This window comes from Nelumbo nucifera, chromosome 1, assembly GCF_055504915.1.
Source record: "Nelumbo nucifera cultivar China Antique chromosome 1, China Antique-T2T, whole genome shotgun sequence".
NCBI classification, from domain to species: Eukaryota; Viridiplantae; Streptophyta; class Magnoliopsida; order Proteales; family Nelumbonaceae; genus Nelumbo; species Nelumbo nucifera.
In genome coordinates, this window is record NC_142649.1 from 17,887,954 (window position 1) to 17,902,895 (window position 14,942).

General features: G+C 42.5%; 1 protein-coding gene across 8 annotated transcripts in view; it reads right to left on the reverse strand.

Moving 5' to 3' along the window:
• Nucleotides 1-14,942, reverse strand: part of LOC104612164 (uncharacterized) — a 75,302-nt gene that overhangs the window by 50,503 nt on the left and 9,857 nt on the right. For all 8 annotated transcript variants that reach the window (XM_088894919.1, XM_088894915.1, XM_088894914.1 and 5 more), the window contains one exon: nucleotides 51-174. In XM_088894919.1, coding sequence (XP_088751045.1) covers nucleotides 51-174 — 124 coding nt within the window. The remainder of the gene's footprint in view (nucleotides 1-50; nucleotides 175-14,942) is intronic.

Here is a 14,942-nt window from a genome sequence, read left to right on the forward strand (position 1 = left end):
ATTAATGCATCACATATAATAGTTATAATAACAAAAGGGGTAAAAGTTACATTTGTGCTCGCATTGTGAACATTTTAGCACGAGGAAGGAATCAGAAGCCTCTTGCGCATTGACCACATAACCACAAATCCAACATGTGCAGTTCGGGCAATACCAACTGCCTTCAGGGAGCTCCTGTGTAAAGAAAGAGATTTTAGTACACATAGTTGAACATATCCACAAATAACACACCTACTTTCTTTTAACCTATGCTAAAATTCTATTAAACAGAAGCAGTACCCATATTGAAGTGTTCAATAGAACAGGAAAATATACCTCTGATTTATCATTTATTCAAATAACATAAAATAAATATTAATTCAAAACTCATATAATACAATACTAATTTAAAATGGCTCGTCAATTAAATAACACAAAACAAATACCAATTTTTTTTTTATCAATAACATCAATTTCATTAAATTAAGAGAATAGAGGGAAAGGAATACAAAGGGAGATAAAATAACTTAGCTCCCCAAAAACAGAAAACTCAGGGAAAGCAAAGAAAATTAAAAACTAGCCCAGAAAACAGCCTCCCTATTCACTCCTTGCTTGGCCAACCCATCCGCAAATGAGTTGGCACTCCTCTTCACCCAGCTGTACTGAATCTCTATGTCCCTACCCAGCCATAAGAACTGTTTTTTCTCATTGTTAAAGTTCCACAAACCACTGTCCTCTGTCTTCAACCAATTAATCACCACCTTCGAGTCACCTTCCAGAATCAAACGGCTGATATTTAGATCTTTTGCTCTTCGAATTCCTTCAAGCGCTGCAAGGATCTCAGCCCTAAGAGAGTCACCTTCTCCAATAGGGCCAGAGAATAAATCAGTAACAATCCCTTCCTCATTCCTGAAGACTCTTCCAATCCCAGAGGGCCCTGGATTCCTTACACTGCTACCATCAAAATTCAGCTTTAAAAAGCCCCAAGGGGGGAGGGGACCAAAACGGACAAAGAGTCCTCTTGCATCTTGCAGTGAGAGCAATCTCTTTCCAGTTTCTTAGCAAGTCATCCATAGGACAATCTGAAAACAACTCCAAAGATTTTAGCCAGTGGACCGCTCTTATAAGGATTCGATCTAACAAATCTTCCAAAGTTTTTTCCTTGTCAAAAAATATGCGTGAGTTTCTTTCTTCCCACAAAGACCAGCAAACCGCTGCCCTAATACACCTCCACATAGTCTTCCCTCGCTTCTTAGGCCAACTGAAAAAAGATGGGGAAAACAAACATTGGGCAGTCTCCGGAGGATACCAAGAACACCCAAAACGGGAGAAAACCCACTCCCAAACAGATTTAGCAACCTTACAAGAGACCATGAGGTGGTAGCCAGATTCCCCATCAGCTTTACAAAGAGCACATATATTAGGAAGTAGACAATAGTTGGGTCTCTTTCTTTGGAGTAAGTCTAAAGTGTTGATTCTTTCCAGGAAAATTTCCCAACAAAAAAAACCCCACCCGAGGAGGAATAGGTCCGCTCCAAATTTCCTTAACTGGAAAGGACAACCCCAGGGGGGTAGGAGGCTGAGTTAAAGTTTCAAAGAAAGAAGCACAAGAAAAGGTACCAGAGCTAGAAAGGGTCCAAAATCTGGTGTCTTCCTTAGCAGGGTATAGGAAGACACCCTCAAGGGAGGCTAGCAGAGCTACCAGGCTATCCAAGTCCGTATCCCTAATTTCCCTACGCAGGCCAAGGTTCCAACCAAAACCCAAAGTGGAAGCTTAAGGGACTAAGAAAGAAGAAATGGGTTCATTTTTCAAGTCTGAAAGAGCATACAAGGAAGGAAACTTGTCTTTCAGAGGAGAATCCCCGACCCAAAGATGTTCCTAGAAAATTATTCGGTTACCAGAGTTTAGACCATACCTGATCCAAGGGGAGAAAACTGGAAGCAGATCGTGGATGGATTTCCAAGGAGAAGCAGCTGAAGCCCTTGCCAAGATTCCAGGATCCCAGCCATTGTCTTCCAGCCCATGAATGCTAGCCACAATCTTAGTCCACAATTTATCCCTTTCCAAAGAGAACCTCCACAACCACTTCCCCAAAAGAGCCATGTTCCTTTTCTTGAAATTACCAATCCCTAGACCTCCTATTGCTTTACACCTAGAGACCACCTCCCAACTCACCCTATGATCTCTCTTCTCCTCTCTAGGCTCCCAGAGAAAGTTCCTTATTAATTTTTCCAAAAGATTTGAAACCTTTGAGGGGATCTTAAACACTGACAGAAAGTAAACAGGAAGGTTAGCTAGGGTAGATCTAATGAGAGAGACTCTTCCACCTAAAGAAAGATAACTCCTCTTCCAGGCCGCTAGCCTCTTCTCAAACATCTCCACAACCGGAGCCCAAAAGCTAACACTCTTAGGATTATCTCCTAAAGGGAGGCCCAAGTAAGTCAGGGGCCAGTCCATAATAGCACAACCTAGCTCATCTGCAGATTCCCTTAGGTCTCTTTTGTTCACATTCACTCCCGCCACACAACTCTTGTCGAAGTTTACCTTGAGGTTAAATATCTGCTCAAAAAGTTGTATTGTCAACTTTAGATTCCGGATCCAACTGAGGTTCCCTCCTCCACAAAAAAGGATAGTATCATCTGCAAACTGTAGAAGAGTTAAGGGAACCTCCTCCCTTCCTACTCTCCACCCTCTTATCAAATTCCTCGAGTCTGCTATATGGATCAAACGCCCAAACACATCAACAATAAGGGTGAAAAGAAAAGGGGAAAGAGGATCTCCTTGTCTTAGACCTCTCAACGCCGGAAAGAAGTCAACCACAGTCTCGTTCACCAGGATAGAATAATGGCAAGTCCTAACACAGCCCCAGATCCACTTGCACCACCTGTCACCAAAACCAAAACTCCTCAACACCTCCATCAAGAATGACCAATCAACCAAGTCGAAAGCCTTCTCCAGATCCAATTTGCAGACCACTCCCTTCTTCTTTGACTTTCTAAAGCTCTCCAAGCTCTCATTTGCAATGAGGATCTGATCGGTGATCTGTCTTCCCTCCACAAAAGCACTTTGGTTGGGTGCAATAATAGAGGGGAGCACCTTCTTTATCCTGAGAGACAGCACCTTAGCAATGATTTTGTACAAGCTAGTCACCAGACTAATAGGTCTAAAATCTTTTGGTTGAGAGGCATCTTTCTTCTTTGGGACTAAGGCAATGAAAGTTGAGTTCAACCCCGGGTTTATAAAACCCCTCCTGTGGAACTCCTCAAAGACCGAAGCAAGATCATTCTCCAAGATATCCCAGCAATCCTGGTAAAAGGCCATTGTGAACCCATCTGGACCCGGAGCTTTTGTCCTATCCATAGAGAAAACTGCTTCCTTTACCTCCTCCATATCGAATCTTTTTTCTAGCCTCTCTCTTCTCTACACTTAGAGTCGGCCAATCCAAACCCTCCAACCACACTCTCTCATTCATAGGCCTTCTGAAAATAGATTTGAAGTGATTTACTAGGGCCTCTGCAATTTCAGCCAAGTGAGACAAAACAGTTCCATCAACTTCCAAGTTAGAGATGTAATTCTTCTTTCTCCTTCCATTTGCCACTGAATGGAAAAACCTTGTGTTTCTGTCTCCCTCCCTTAGCCACTTACACCTAGATTTTTGCCTCCAACTGATTTCCTCCTTGATCAGGATGTCTTCCAACTTCCTCCTTAAAACCCATCTCAACTTCCTTTCTTCCTCTCCAAAGGGGCCTCTCTCTTCCTTCAGGTCCAAATCCTCAATTTGCTCCACCAAAACTTGCTTTGTCTCTTCTAATCTTCCAAATTCCAGCCTATTCCACTCCTTTAATTGAGATTTTAGGTTTTGGAGTTTCTTGTGGAACCTCATTCCCTCCCAATCAACTACCGGATTCGCTTGCTCCCACCACTCTCTGATTTTCTCAGTGAAACCCAAATGAGACAACCACATATTTTCAAACTTGAAAGGGGTAGGCCCTACTCCTCTTAAATCCTCTTTTACCAAAACTATTGGCCAGTGGTCTGAGGTGAGTCTAGGGAGAGCCCTAGAAGTAAGGTTGCCCCAATGATCCTCCCAATCTGTTGAGAACAAAAATCTGTCAACTTAGAGCAAATTGGTTGAGATTGAAGGTTGGACCAAGTGAAATTATTTAGGAAAGGAAGTTCTTTGAGATTAAAAGAGTCCACAAATTGGTTGAACTTCCTCATACTTGTTGTCACTCTCTGTCTGGGGTTGTTGGTTTCCTCCATAAATCTCACTACATTAAAGTCCCCTCCCACACACCAGGGTCCATCCCAAAGGCCCCTAATGTCACTCAATTCTTCCCATAATTTCTCCCTTTGCCTATAGTCATTGGGGCCATACACATTTGATAGTACCCATTCATACCCATCGGCCACCTGTTTGAACTTCAGGGAGACAGAGTGATCTCCAATTAGCTCCTCAACACCTAAGAGAATCTCTTCTTTCCACAGGGTCACAATCCCTCCCAAGGAACCCCACGAAGGAGCAGCCACCCACTTAATACCTCTAGAACTCCACACACTCCTTGCCCAGCTGCAATCAAAATCCATTCTTTTGGACTCCTGAAGCATAACCACATCCGGATTGAACTTCTTAATTACCTCTTTGATTGTTGCTCTCTTCCTAAAGCTGCCCAACCCCCTCACATTCCAACTTAGGATTCTCATTGAAAACTAAAGGCTTTAACCCTAAGTCCTCCAAGAACTATTTAGGCCCTTTTCTTCTAATCCCTTTCACTTCGAACTTCTTGTCCCCCTCAATATCGTTTTTTTAATCTCTCCACTTCACTCTGCCTTCTAAACTTCAACTTGCTGTCCTCTTTATTCTGCATGTAGGCTTTTAGTTCATTCGGGTTCTTCAGCTTGCACCCCAACTTTTTCACAAACTCTGCAACCGACTCTTCCCCAAAAGTTTCCTCTTTCCCTAAAGAAGCACTCTCTTCACTCCTAGGAAGCTTCTTGTTCCTTCTCACTTTACCTCCAACCACAACCCTGTCTGTCCCCTCTAGGCTCCCTCTCTGCAAATCCTTCCTTTCCACTTCACCCAAGAGGCTTTCTAAGATTTCCCTAATTATTGTCTCTCTGCAAGATTCCTCACCCACTTCCCCCCCTTGTAGACTCATTGTGGCTTTCAGACCAAGGGCTTCTGACTCTTGGTTGGGAAGAGAATCTGGTACAAGAGATACAAAGCGCTCATCAGTATCCAAAATAGAATTGACAGAGTTGAGGGATTTACCTGAGGTAGAGAAGTGAGGAGAGAGCAAAGGCGAAGGAGAGGTAGTCACTTTCTTTTTTGGGAAAACAGAGCACTCTGTCTCCCAGAGATGGGGGAGGGAAATCCCTGTCGCTGTATCAACACAAAGACCCCTTTCTGTACCCAAGTATGTACCTCTCTGTGAAGTACCCTTGTTCTGCTCTGAGAAAACCCGAGCAACCTCCTTTTCGGCCTCTTGCAAAGCACTAGAACTGAGGGGGGGCTCAGCCAGTAAAGGGTTAAATTCAAACACCCGCTCCTCCCCCTCCACCTTTCCTTCCCCCACCGAATCCCCTAAGAACAAACAGTCCAGGCTAAAAGAATCACTGTTCTGACCTTTAGATAGAGCTTCAACTGCCGCACTGCCTAAACTCCCACAATCATCTGAACTGTCAACATGATCAGAAACTGAATCGCAGCTCAACCAGCCTTGATCAGCCTCTTCTTTCTCTTCTGGTCTGTCTCTCGAATAGCGCGGGTTCGGGCGATCAGAAAGACTGAGATTTAGCTCGTCGCCGGCTGCCCGTCGGACCCAACACAGAGGCCGGCGCTCTCCAGCCTTGTTCGCAGACTTCGCCCCTCCACAGTCGAGAGGGCGAGACTTAGATGATGATAGATGAAAGAAGTCATCTATCATCGTCCCATGCCTGCCCCGCCCCACGTGACGACTTAAGTTGTCACGTGGGCTTTTAAAACCGATAGGAAGTTCACCCACTGGCCCAATCGGCTCGACCATTCTTAGAGCCAGTTCGGAGAGAGACAGCACGCGAACCGATCTTTCCCAACTTAGCCACGTCAGCATAGGACGGGCCACCCTCTTTACACAACACTTCTTCAAAAAAATTTGAAAAAGAAGCCAAAATAGGAAGGCTTCGAGACTTGGGACACCCCTGCCCCTGTTCCCCTTCCTCTGTAAAACGCCCACACTCAACAGACTTACCCACCAGCCCCTGAAGGTCACGTGTACACCCCCCTGCGAGCTTGTCAGAATCTTCAACCTCTGGTCGTCTTCCCCAAAGCAAAGCTTCAACTTCTGAAACTAACCAGACCTTGTGCCAAGCTTCTTCTGAGAGAACTTCGAAGATCCGCGGCAAGTTCTCCGGATTGATCCCAGCAACCTTGAGTTCCACCGCTCTCAAGTTACTTAAGTTAGCCTCCAACAAAACTCCACCCATCGCTCTAGTAATTTTCCCCAGAATAAGGTCATTCCAAAGGTTGAAGGGAAGACCGAGAAGTTTAATTCAAAAACTTCCGGCTCTGGGTTCAACTTCGTTGCAATCTGGAGCCCAATTCTGGACCTTAATCAGGCTTCCTTCTACAAGGAAAGAATTGAAGAACAAAGTCTTATTTCCAATATCTAGGAGGGCTTTATTTCCAGCAAAAGGTAGCAACAATACATCTTCCTTTGATCCCAACCTCTCTGTTAAAACTTCTAAAACTTTCGTCCAGTCTTCTAACACCCTTTCTGCCACTAAAACCACCCTCTTCTCCCAGCTCCCTCTCCCTTCTTCCACTACTACTCGTCGGAGGATAGACGAGTTGGACACCAAAACTTCAGGGTAAAGCTTTGGGCGGAGCACAGAACAATCCTTCGAGCCAGGGGCTTCTTCTACTCTACCTTCGACCTCCAAGAGAAAAGCCTGAAGATTAGAAGCGAAAGAAGCCCACCCTCTTCGCTTCAGACCTTCTGGAATACACAACACTTGTTTTTTGTTAAAACCAAAGAATTCGGTGACCATAATGAACCACCCTTTTCCATTCCTTTTTAGCACCGCTTCGAACCTCTTGTTCTCACAGGTCAACGAGTTTCTCCAACCTTCTTCTCGAAAGGAAATTACAGCTCCATCTACAAAACCTTTCAGCCACACACAGGCCTCCTCTGGTAGGAGAACCGACGCCCTACTCCCTTCTCTGATTTTCAAAAGAGCCTTCCCCTTTGTCCTTCCCTGCTCAAAGAGGAAAGATTTTGCTTCAATGGACAAATCCAGTCTCCATTTCCCCGCCAACTTGAACTTCCTCTCCTCTCCCATATTCTTAACAGTTCAGTCCTATTGCTTGGCTAAGCTATCTCCTCTCCCTTATAAAACAAATACCAAATTACAACACCATATTAACCACATTGAAGCACTCAGCAGAGTAGGATAATAGCCCCCTGGTTTGTCTATTTAATTTGAAATATCCAAACGATAAGCAAAAATAAATAATAAATGTTGAAATAAAGATTATATGATAATTCACAATGCTAGACTTGATAATGAACAACATGAGACGCATTCCACTTGGAGCAGAAGAACAATAACTCAGAAACTAGTCACAGTAAATTCTGAAACATATCTGACAAAAAAACAAAAACAGATATAGCTCTAGTTAACAACAATGCATACACCAAGTACATCTTAATGTTATATGCACCTCTGTTGTCAAAAGCATCAAAACTCAAAGGTAGAATTATCTCCTCTCCCAACACTCTTGCTTGCTCTAAGTGATTGTACTGCTCGTTTCCTTTGCTTTCTCTGTTCTTTGTTGACCATGGGACCCGAAAAAGGTGAAATTACCTCAGTGAAATTCCATGGCAGAAACTATGCACTTTGGAAGTTTCACTTTCAGTATTTTGTTGAAGGAAAAGGACTGTGGGGCTATATTGATGGTTCTACAGTCATGCCCAATACTAGTGATGCTAAGGTGCTGAAGCAATGGAAGATATAAAATGTACAAGTTTTGTCTTGGATTCTTGGACTGTCACTGTTAATGTTGCAATTCCAATGAGGTGTATCAGCAACTCCCATCCAGACTCAAGATTGCACATGACATGTTTGAATACCTTGAGAAGGTGTATCAGCAGTCAACTATGTCTAGACAATATTAGATACAGACATATGTTCTTATGCTCAGGGGGAGAAAAGAATTCAAGAGTATGCTGGTTTCATGAACCTTTGGACTGAATATGAGTTGGTTCACCTGGGGGATTTGTCTACAAACTGTTTTTTTTCTTTGATATTAAAATAAAATAAAGTTTCATTAAAAGAAAACAAAAAGATACATCATATTCAGGTGTTAAGGCAACACTCAACTTTAGTAAAAAATACAATAGAACTTTTCAATTACACATCAAAACAAAGCTATTCAAATTTCCATTTGAAAACTCAAAACTTCGCCAAGGTCCTAACTAGAACTTATCCATACTCTAGTAATAAAAAGACCCAATCTGCAACAGATTTGCCAACAGCCGCCATCATCCTTTCCAGCTTACAAGCTTTATCTTTAAAAATCCTTCTATTTCTTCCCTTCATATGTTCCAGAAAATTGCAAATGGTATGCACCTCCAAACCATCCTTGCTTTCTTCATTCCTCTTATCTTTGGCCATGATGAAAATATTTCTGCAGGTACCACACCCCCTTCTTCTCTCCAACATTTTTAAGACTCTTGGGTCCCAGATGACCCACCAATCATCTTTGAGTTTTTCCACCTCACTTTCCTCGTCCTTTTTTTTTTCTCTTCCACAGCTCCTTCTCTTACAAGAGTTTGTCCTAAACCTGGGTTGGTGATCTTCAAACCCATTCTCTCTACCCAGTCTCTTAATGGGATCTCATCAGACCTAACGCCTTCATCTACTTTACTCCCCCCTCCTGGGTCCCTGCCCCCTTCTCTCTCTTTTCCCCCTAACCACTCCCTATCCTTCTCCCCTATCTTCCTTTCCCCTCTGTTTTGTTTGACTACTATCTTTGTTGTCTTCCCTTCTTCCACTTACACCTTCCAACATTAGCACCCAAAAACAAAGGAACAGAGTTACCTTGGAGGGAAGGGGTATCTGTAATAACATGACTCGAAGGGGCGTTGGTACAAACAGTCCTATCCCCCTGTTTGGTGTTGTTGAAGATTAATTAGTTTTATGATGTTTTTCTAAGTAGATGTTTTATGTTAGTTGTCAGATAGGAGGTGGGGACCACAGTAGTTATGTGAGTCCAAATTTTATTATGTTTTTGAGTGTTATATATGCTGTTTTATGTTTTGCCACCCTATAAGGGCATAGTTGTCTTTGTACTGTTCTATTATTTTAGTATAAATAATAAGTGTTTTCAACTTCTTCTCTCTTCAAGAAACTACTTTCTTTCATATTTTTTGATTCAGCAGATTCCTACTTAGTATCAGAGCATCGGCTAGGGTTTCTTGAAGCATTCTCATGCAGCCCTAGATCAGCCGACTGCATGAAGTAGTAAAGGGCTGATCGATCTGCTATAGATTGCCCAGTTCTTGGAGTTTTTGGTGGGATCTAGACATCAGGAAGGTGATCTACTGTTCGGCATCAAAATCAGGAAGAACTGGAGTACGGGGAAGAGTCCCAGAAAAGTTTGACTCTTTGTTTTTGATCTGATCTTGGGCGCCCAGGTATTGTTAGTTTTCTTTTGATTTTCTGAAAAGGGCGGTTTGGTTTCTGAAATTTTCTAGGCCTCCTGGAGTGGTCGATCCACTTTTCTCTCTGTTGGGAGGCGTGGGGAGGAGAGATTTCCCTCCAGCTAGGGTTTTCTTCTTCCGGAATGGTTGGTTTCTATGTGTGTGATATTAAATTATTTTTTGAAGGTCTTCAATCTATTTTTTTTCCTTACTGTTGAACTGTTTGAAGTAAAATGGAGAGTTGGAATACCGAGATGAAATCTACCAGTACTGTGGGACTGAGTGTTGGAGGTAGTAGTGATATTTTTGGGTTTGGGATCATTACTACAGTAAAACTTGATGGTACAAATTATTTGGAGTGGGCACAACCAGCTAAGATGGCTATTGGTGCCCGTGGAAAATTAGGGTATCTCACTAGGGAGGAGAAGAAACCTAATACAGACTCTTCCCGATGGGTGCAAGAAAATTACATGGTAATGTCCTGGCTATGTAATTCTATGTTAGCTCATATTGCAAAAAAATTCCTATGGGCTAATACTGCTAAGGAGATTTGGGATGGAGTGACTGAAACCTACTCTCAGAAGCAAAATGAAGCCAAAGCCTATCAGTTAAGAAATCAGGTGATAAGTATGAAACAGGGAGAAAAACCTCTTGTTGTGTATTTCTCCATGCTGAAAACCCTATGGCAGGAAATAGATCACTTAGAAACTGTGGTATGGGAAAGTGTAAATGATGCAGCAACTTATCATAGACTGGTAGAGAGGAATAGGGTTTTTGAGTTCTTGGTGGGGTTGAACCTGAATTTGACATTGCTACGCAGCATATTCTTTCTAGGGAGGGTGTGACACTCTCTCAGGCCTATGTTTTTGTCTCTAGAGAGAAGAGTAGGAGGAATGTAATGCTGAGACAGCCTGGGATTAACCAGTCAGCTATGGTTGGTACAACAAAACATAAGTCGAATGCAGACAGGGGGAGTAGTGAGACTAGAAGGGAAGATAAGAAGGACTTGGTGTGTGATTATTGCAAGAAACCTAAGCATACCAGGGACACTTGTTAGAAGCTTCATCCAAATCTTATGCCTACTCAGATAAGAAACAAGAAGGTAAATGCAAATGTAGCCACTACAAGAGACTCTTCAACCCCTCTCTCCCAAACTGATTGGAAATCCATTGTAGTAGCAGTAGTGAGAACAGAATTGGAGAAGTTTGGACAGCTTATGAGTAAGAAAGATTCACCCAGCTCTAGCCTTCCAGATGGATAGCAGAATGCAGGAACCAACTACACCACTTCCTTTGCACATACAGGTAGTTCATATGCAACTACAAATCTTGCATCCACTTCAGGTAAGGAGGGGCCTCCCTGGATTATAGACTCAAGAGCATCTGAGCATATGACTAATGCCCCTACCATTTTCAGTTCCTATCAGTTGTGCTCTGGTAGAGACAGAGTCTCTACAGCAGATGGTTCACATACGCCCATTGCTGGGAAGGGAACAGTTAGAGTGACCAATGATATAACTCTGTCTTCTGTTTTACATGTCCCTAGACTTCATACCAACCTATTGTATGTTAGTTCTTTGACAAAAAAATTTGAATTGTTTTGTGACCTTTCTACCTGTAATTGTGTTTTGTAGGATCTGGAGTCAAAGAAGATGATTGGGAGTGGTCGTGAGGTGAATGGAGTCTACCTTCTGGATGAAATTCCGAGACATCAGGGTCATCATGTTAGCAGTAGCAGTAGTAGTGGGTCAGAATCAGTGAATCAGATTAGGCTTTGGCACAATCACTTGGGACATCTTTCTTTGAAATGTTTTTTTCCAAAGTTGTTTGAGTCTGTTCAATTATCTACTTTGGAGTGTGAGAGTTGTCAGTTAGGAAAGCATTGTAGATAGTCTTTTAAACCAAGTAATAAAAGAAGTACTTCTGCTTTTAATATTGTTCATACTAATGTATGGAGGCCATATCAAATCCCTTCCATGGGAGGATTTCGTTACTTTCTCTTGTTTGTGGATGATTATACACGATATTCTTGGATATATTTGATGAGATCACGTGATAAGTTCCTAACTTAGTACGACAATTCCACCAAATGGTTCTCACACAATTTGGAGTGAGAACTAAGGCTTTTAGATCAAATAATGCCAGAGAGTACTTTGAAAATGACCTAACCATGTATCTCTTAGAACATGGTGTAATTCATCAGAGAAGTTGTGCATATACACCGCAACAGAATGGAGTTGCTGAGAGGAAAAACAGGCACATTGTGGAGGTGGCAAGAAGTCTTATGGTGTGTGCTTCAGTTCCTGTTCAGTTCTGGGGAGATGCAATTCTTACAGCCGTACATTTGATTAACCATGTTCCTTCACAGACTTTGGGGTTTAAGGTGCCATTTAGCCTTCTTTTTCCAAATGGAGAGATAATTCATATACCTCTGAGGGTTTTTGGTTGTGTTTCTTTTGTTTACATTCTTGGCCCTCATCACAATTAATTGGATCCTAAGGCCAAGAAATTTGTTTTTCTTGGGTATGCTCAGAACCAAAAGGGGTATTGATGTTATGACCCAGTGTCGAGGAGCAGATTTGTCACTATGGATGTTACCATTTTGAATCCACATTCTTCCTCTCGAGTGGTTCTCCTCAGGGGGAGAGTTTTGGGAAGAAGAACCCACAATCTATTCCTCTTCCTGTTTCTGTGGTGCCTCCATCAATTCAGCCAGCATCTACTTCAGTTCAGCCAGCACCTGCACCTCCAGTTTCATTACTTGAGCCACTATGGGCAGCCTCACAGCAATATTAGCGCCGGCAGATGATGGTTGACTCCACACATCCTCAACCCACACCACTCTCTGTCAGTCCTTCCGAAACTCCAAATTCAGCATATACAGTTCCAGGTATTCCTCTTGAACCTGAGCCTGTTATGTTTTCTGATGATAATGTTTCTGTCCCTAACACCATTGTTGCAGCTGATCCCATTCACCTTGATCTTCCCATTGCACTTCGTAAGGGGAAGAGAAAGTGTACAGCCCACTACATTTCACACCATCTTTCCTACAGTGCCTTATCACCCTCCTACCGTGCTTTTCTTTCTTCCTTGGATTCTGTGTCTATACCTAGGAATGTTACTAAAGCTCTCTCCAAACCTAAGTGGAAAACAGCCATGCAAGATGAGATGGATGCTTTGGTCGAAAACCAAACTTGGAAAATAGTTGATCTCCCCCCAAACAAGGAGACAGTCGGATGTCGATGGGTATTCACAGTGAAATATAAGGCCGATGGCAAGATAGAAAAGTACAAGGCAAGGTTGGTAGCAAAAGGGTATACTCAGACCTATGGTGTTGATTATCTGAAAACCTTTTCACCATTAGCTAAGATGAGTTCAGTTCGCATCCTTTTATCTCTAACAGCCACCTATTCATGGCCCTTGTTCCAGCTTGATGTCAAAAATGCTTTCCTTAATGGTGACTTACAGAATGAGGTATATATGGACATTCCAACAGGCTTTTATGAAAATGTTGGTAAAGGAAAGGTGTGCAGACTCAGAAAATCTCTGTATTGACTGAAACAGTCACCGAGGGCTTGGTTTGACAGGTTCAGAGGGGCACTCATCCGTTTTGAATACACACAGACACAGTCTGATCACACCCTCTTTGTGAAGAGGAGAGATGCTTTGGTGTCAATTCTAATTGTGTATGTGGATGATATAATGGTGACAGGAAATGATCTCGAGGAGATTGATGATCTCAAAAAATCATTGCAGCAAGAATTTGAGATCAAAGATCTTGGTGAGCTCAAATACTTTTTAGGGATTGAAGTTGCAAGATCTAAGCATGGGATCTTCATTTCACAGAGAAAGTATGTACTTGACCTACTGCGAGAGACTGGGAAGTTGGGGACCAAACCAGCAAACACTCCTATTGATCCAAATCACAGAATTAATGGTGTGGATGGTGAATTGGTAAAGGATGTGGGGAGATATCAAAGAATGGTGGGCCGACTGCTGTATTTGTGTATGACATGACCAGATATTTCTTATGTTGTCAGTGTTGTGAGTCAGTACATGCATGCACCTCGGGTTCAGCACTGGGAAGCTATTGAGAGAATACTTGCATATCTAAAAAAGCACCCTGGCAGAGGCATTCTTTTCTCAAATCATGAGAATCTGAAGTTAGAATCCTATACAGATGCAGACTGGGCAGGATGCTTAGATGACAGGAGGTCTACATCAGGAGTGTGTTCCTTTGTAGGTGGAAACTTGATCTCCTAGAAGAGTAAGAAGCAAGCGGTTGTGGCAAGATCAAGTGCAGAGGCTGAGTATAGATCCATGGCTCATGGTGTCTTAGAACTTCTTTGGGTTAGATCTCTTTTGAGTGAGATTGGTGTGAAAGTAGAGGAACTTATGATGTTATACTGTGACAATCAGGCTGCAATCAATATTGCCCACAATCCAATTCAGCATGATAGGACAAAACACATTGAAGTTGATAGACACTTTATAAGAGAAAGGGTAACAACCGGAGAAGTTTGTTTGCCTTATGTCTCTTTAGAGTTGCAGTTGGCTGATGTTCTCACTAAAGGGGTGGGGTGGCAAAGAACAAGCTTGAACATGATCTACGCAAGTTGGGAATTTGTGACATTTACTCCCAACTTGAGGGGGAGTGTTGAAGATTAATTAGTTTTATGATGTTTTTTTGAGTAGATGTTTTATGTTAGTTGTTAGATAGGACGTGGGGGCCACAGTAGTTATGTGAGTCCGTGTTATATATGTTGTTTTATGTTTTGCCGCCCTATAAGGGCATAGTTGTCATTGTACTATTCTATTATTTTAGTATAAATAATAAGTGAAGGGGGCGGCTGGATTATTGCTCTCTTTTCTTTTCAACTTCTCTTCTTCTCTTCTTCTCCTTCTCTCTTCCTTCTCTCTTCAAGAAACTACTTTCTTTCATATTTTTTAATTCAGCAAATTCCTACTGGTGTAATCCTTTGGCTGGTCACTTTCCAGCTTTAAACCAGGGTTGAACCAAACCTGGTGCCTTAACCTTCTTTGGAGTATCAGTGTTCTTCCTCTGGCTGAACTCCTGTATTGTCAACTAACCCTCTGTGTTTGCTCCTAACTCTGGCTTGTTTCCCCCTTTCTGGAATACAAGGCATTACCCTGAAATAGTTGGACATGTCGTTCAATCAACTAACTACTATCTATGCTGCCTTCCCTTCTTCCACTTACACCTTCCAACATTAGCACCCAAAAACAAAGGAACAGAGTTACCTTGGAGGGAAGGGGTAT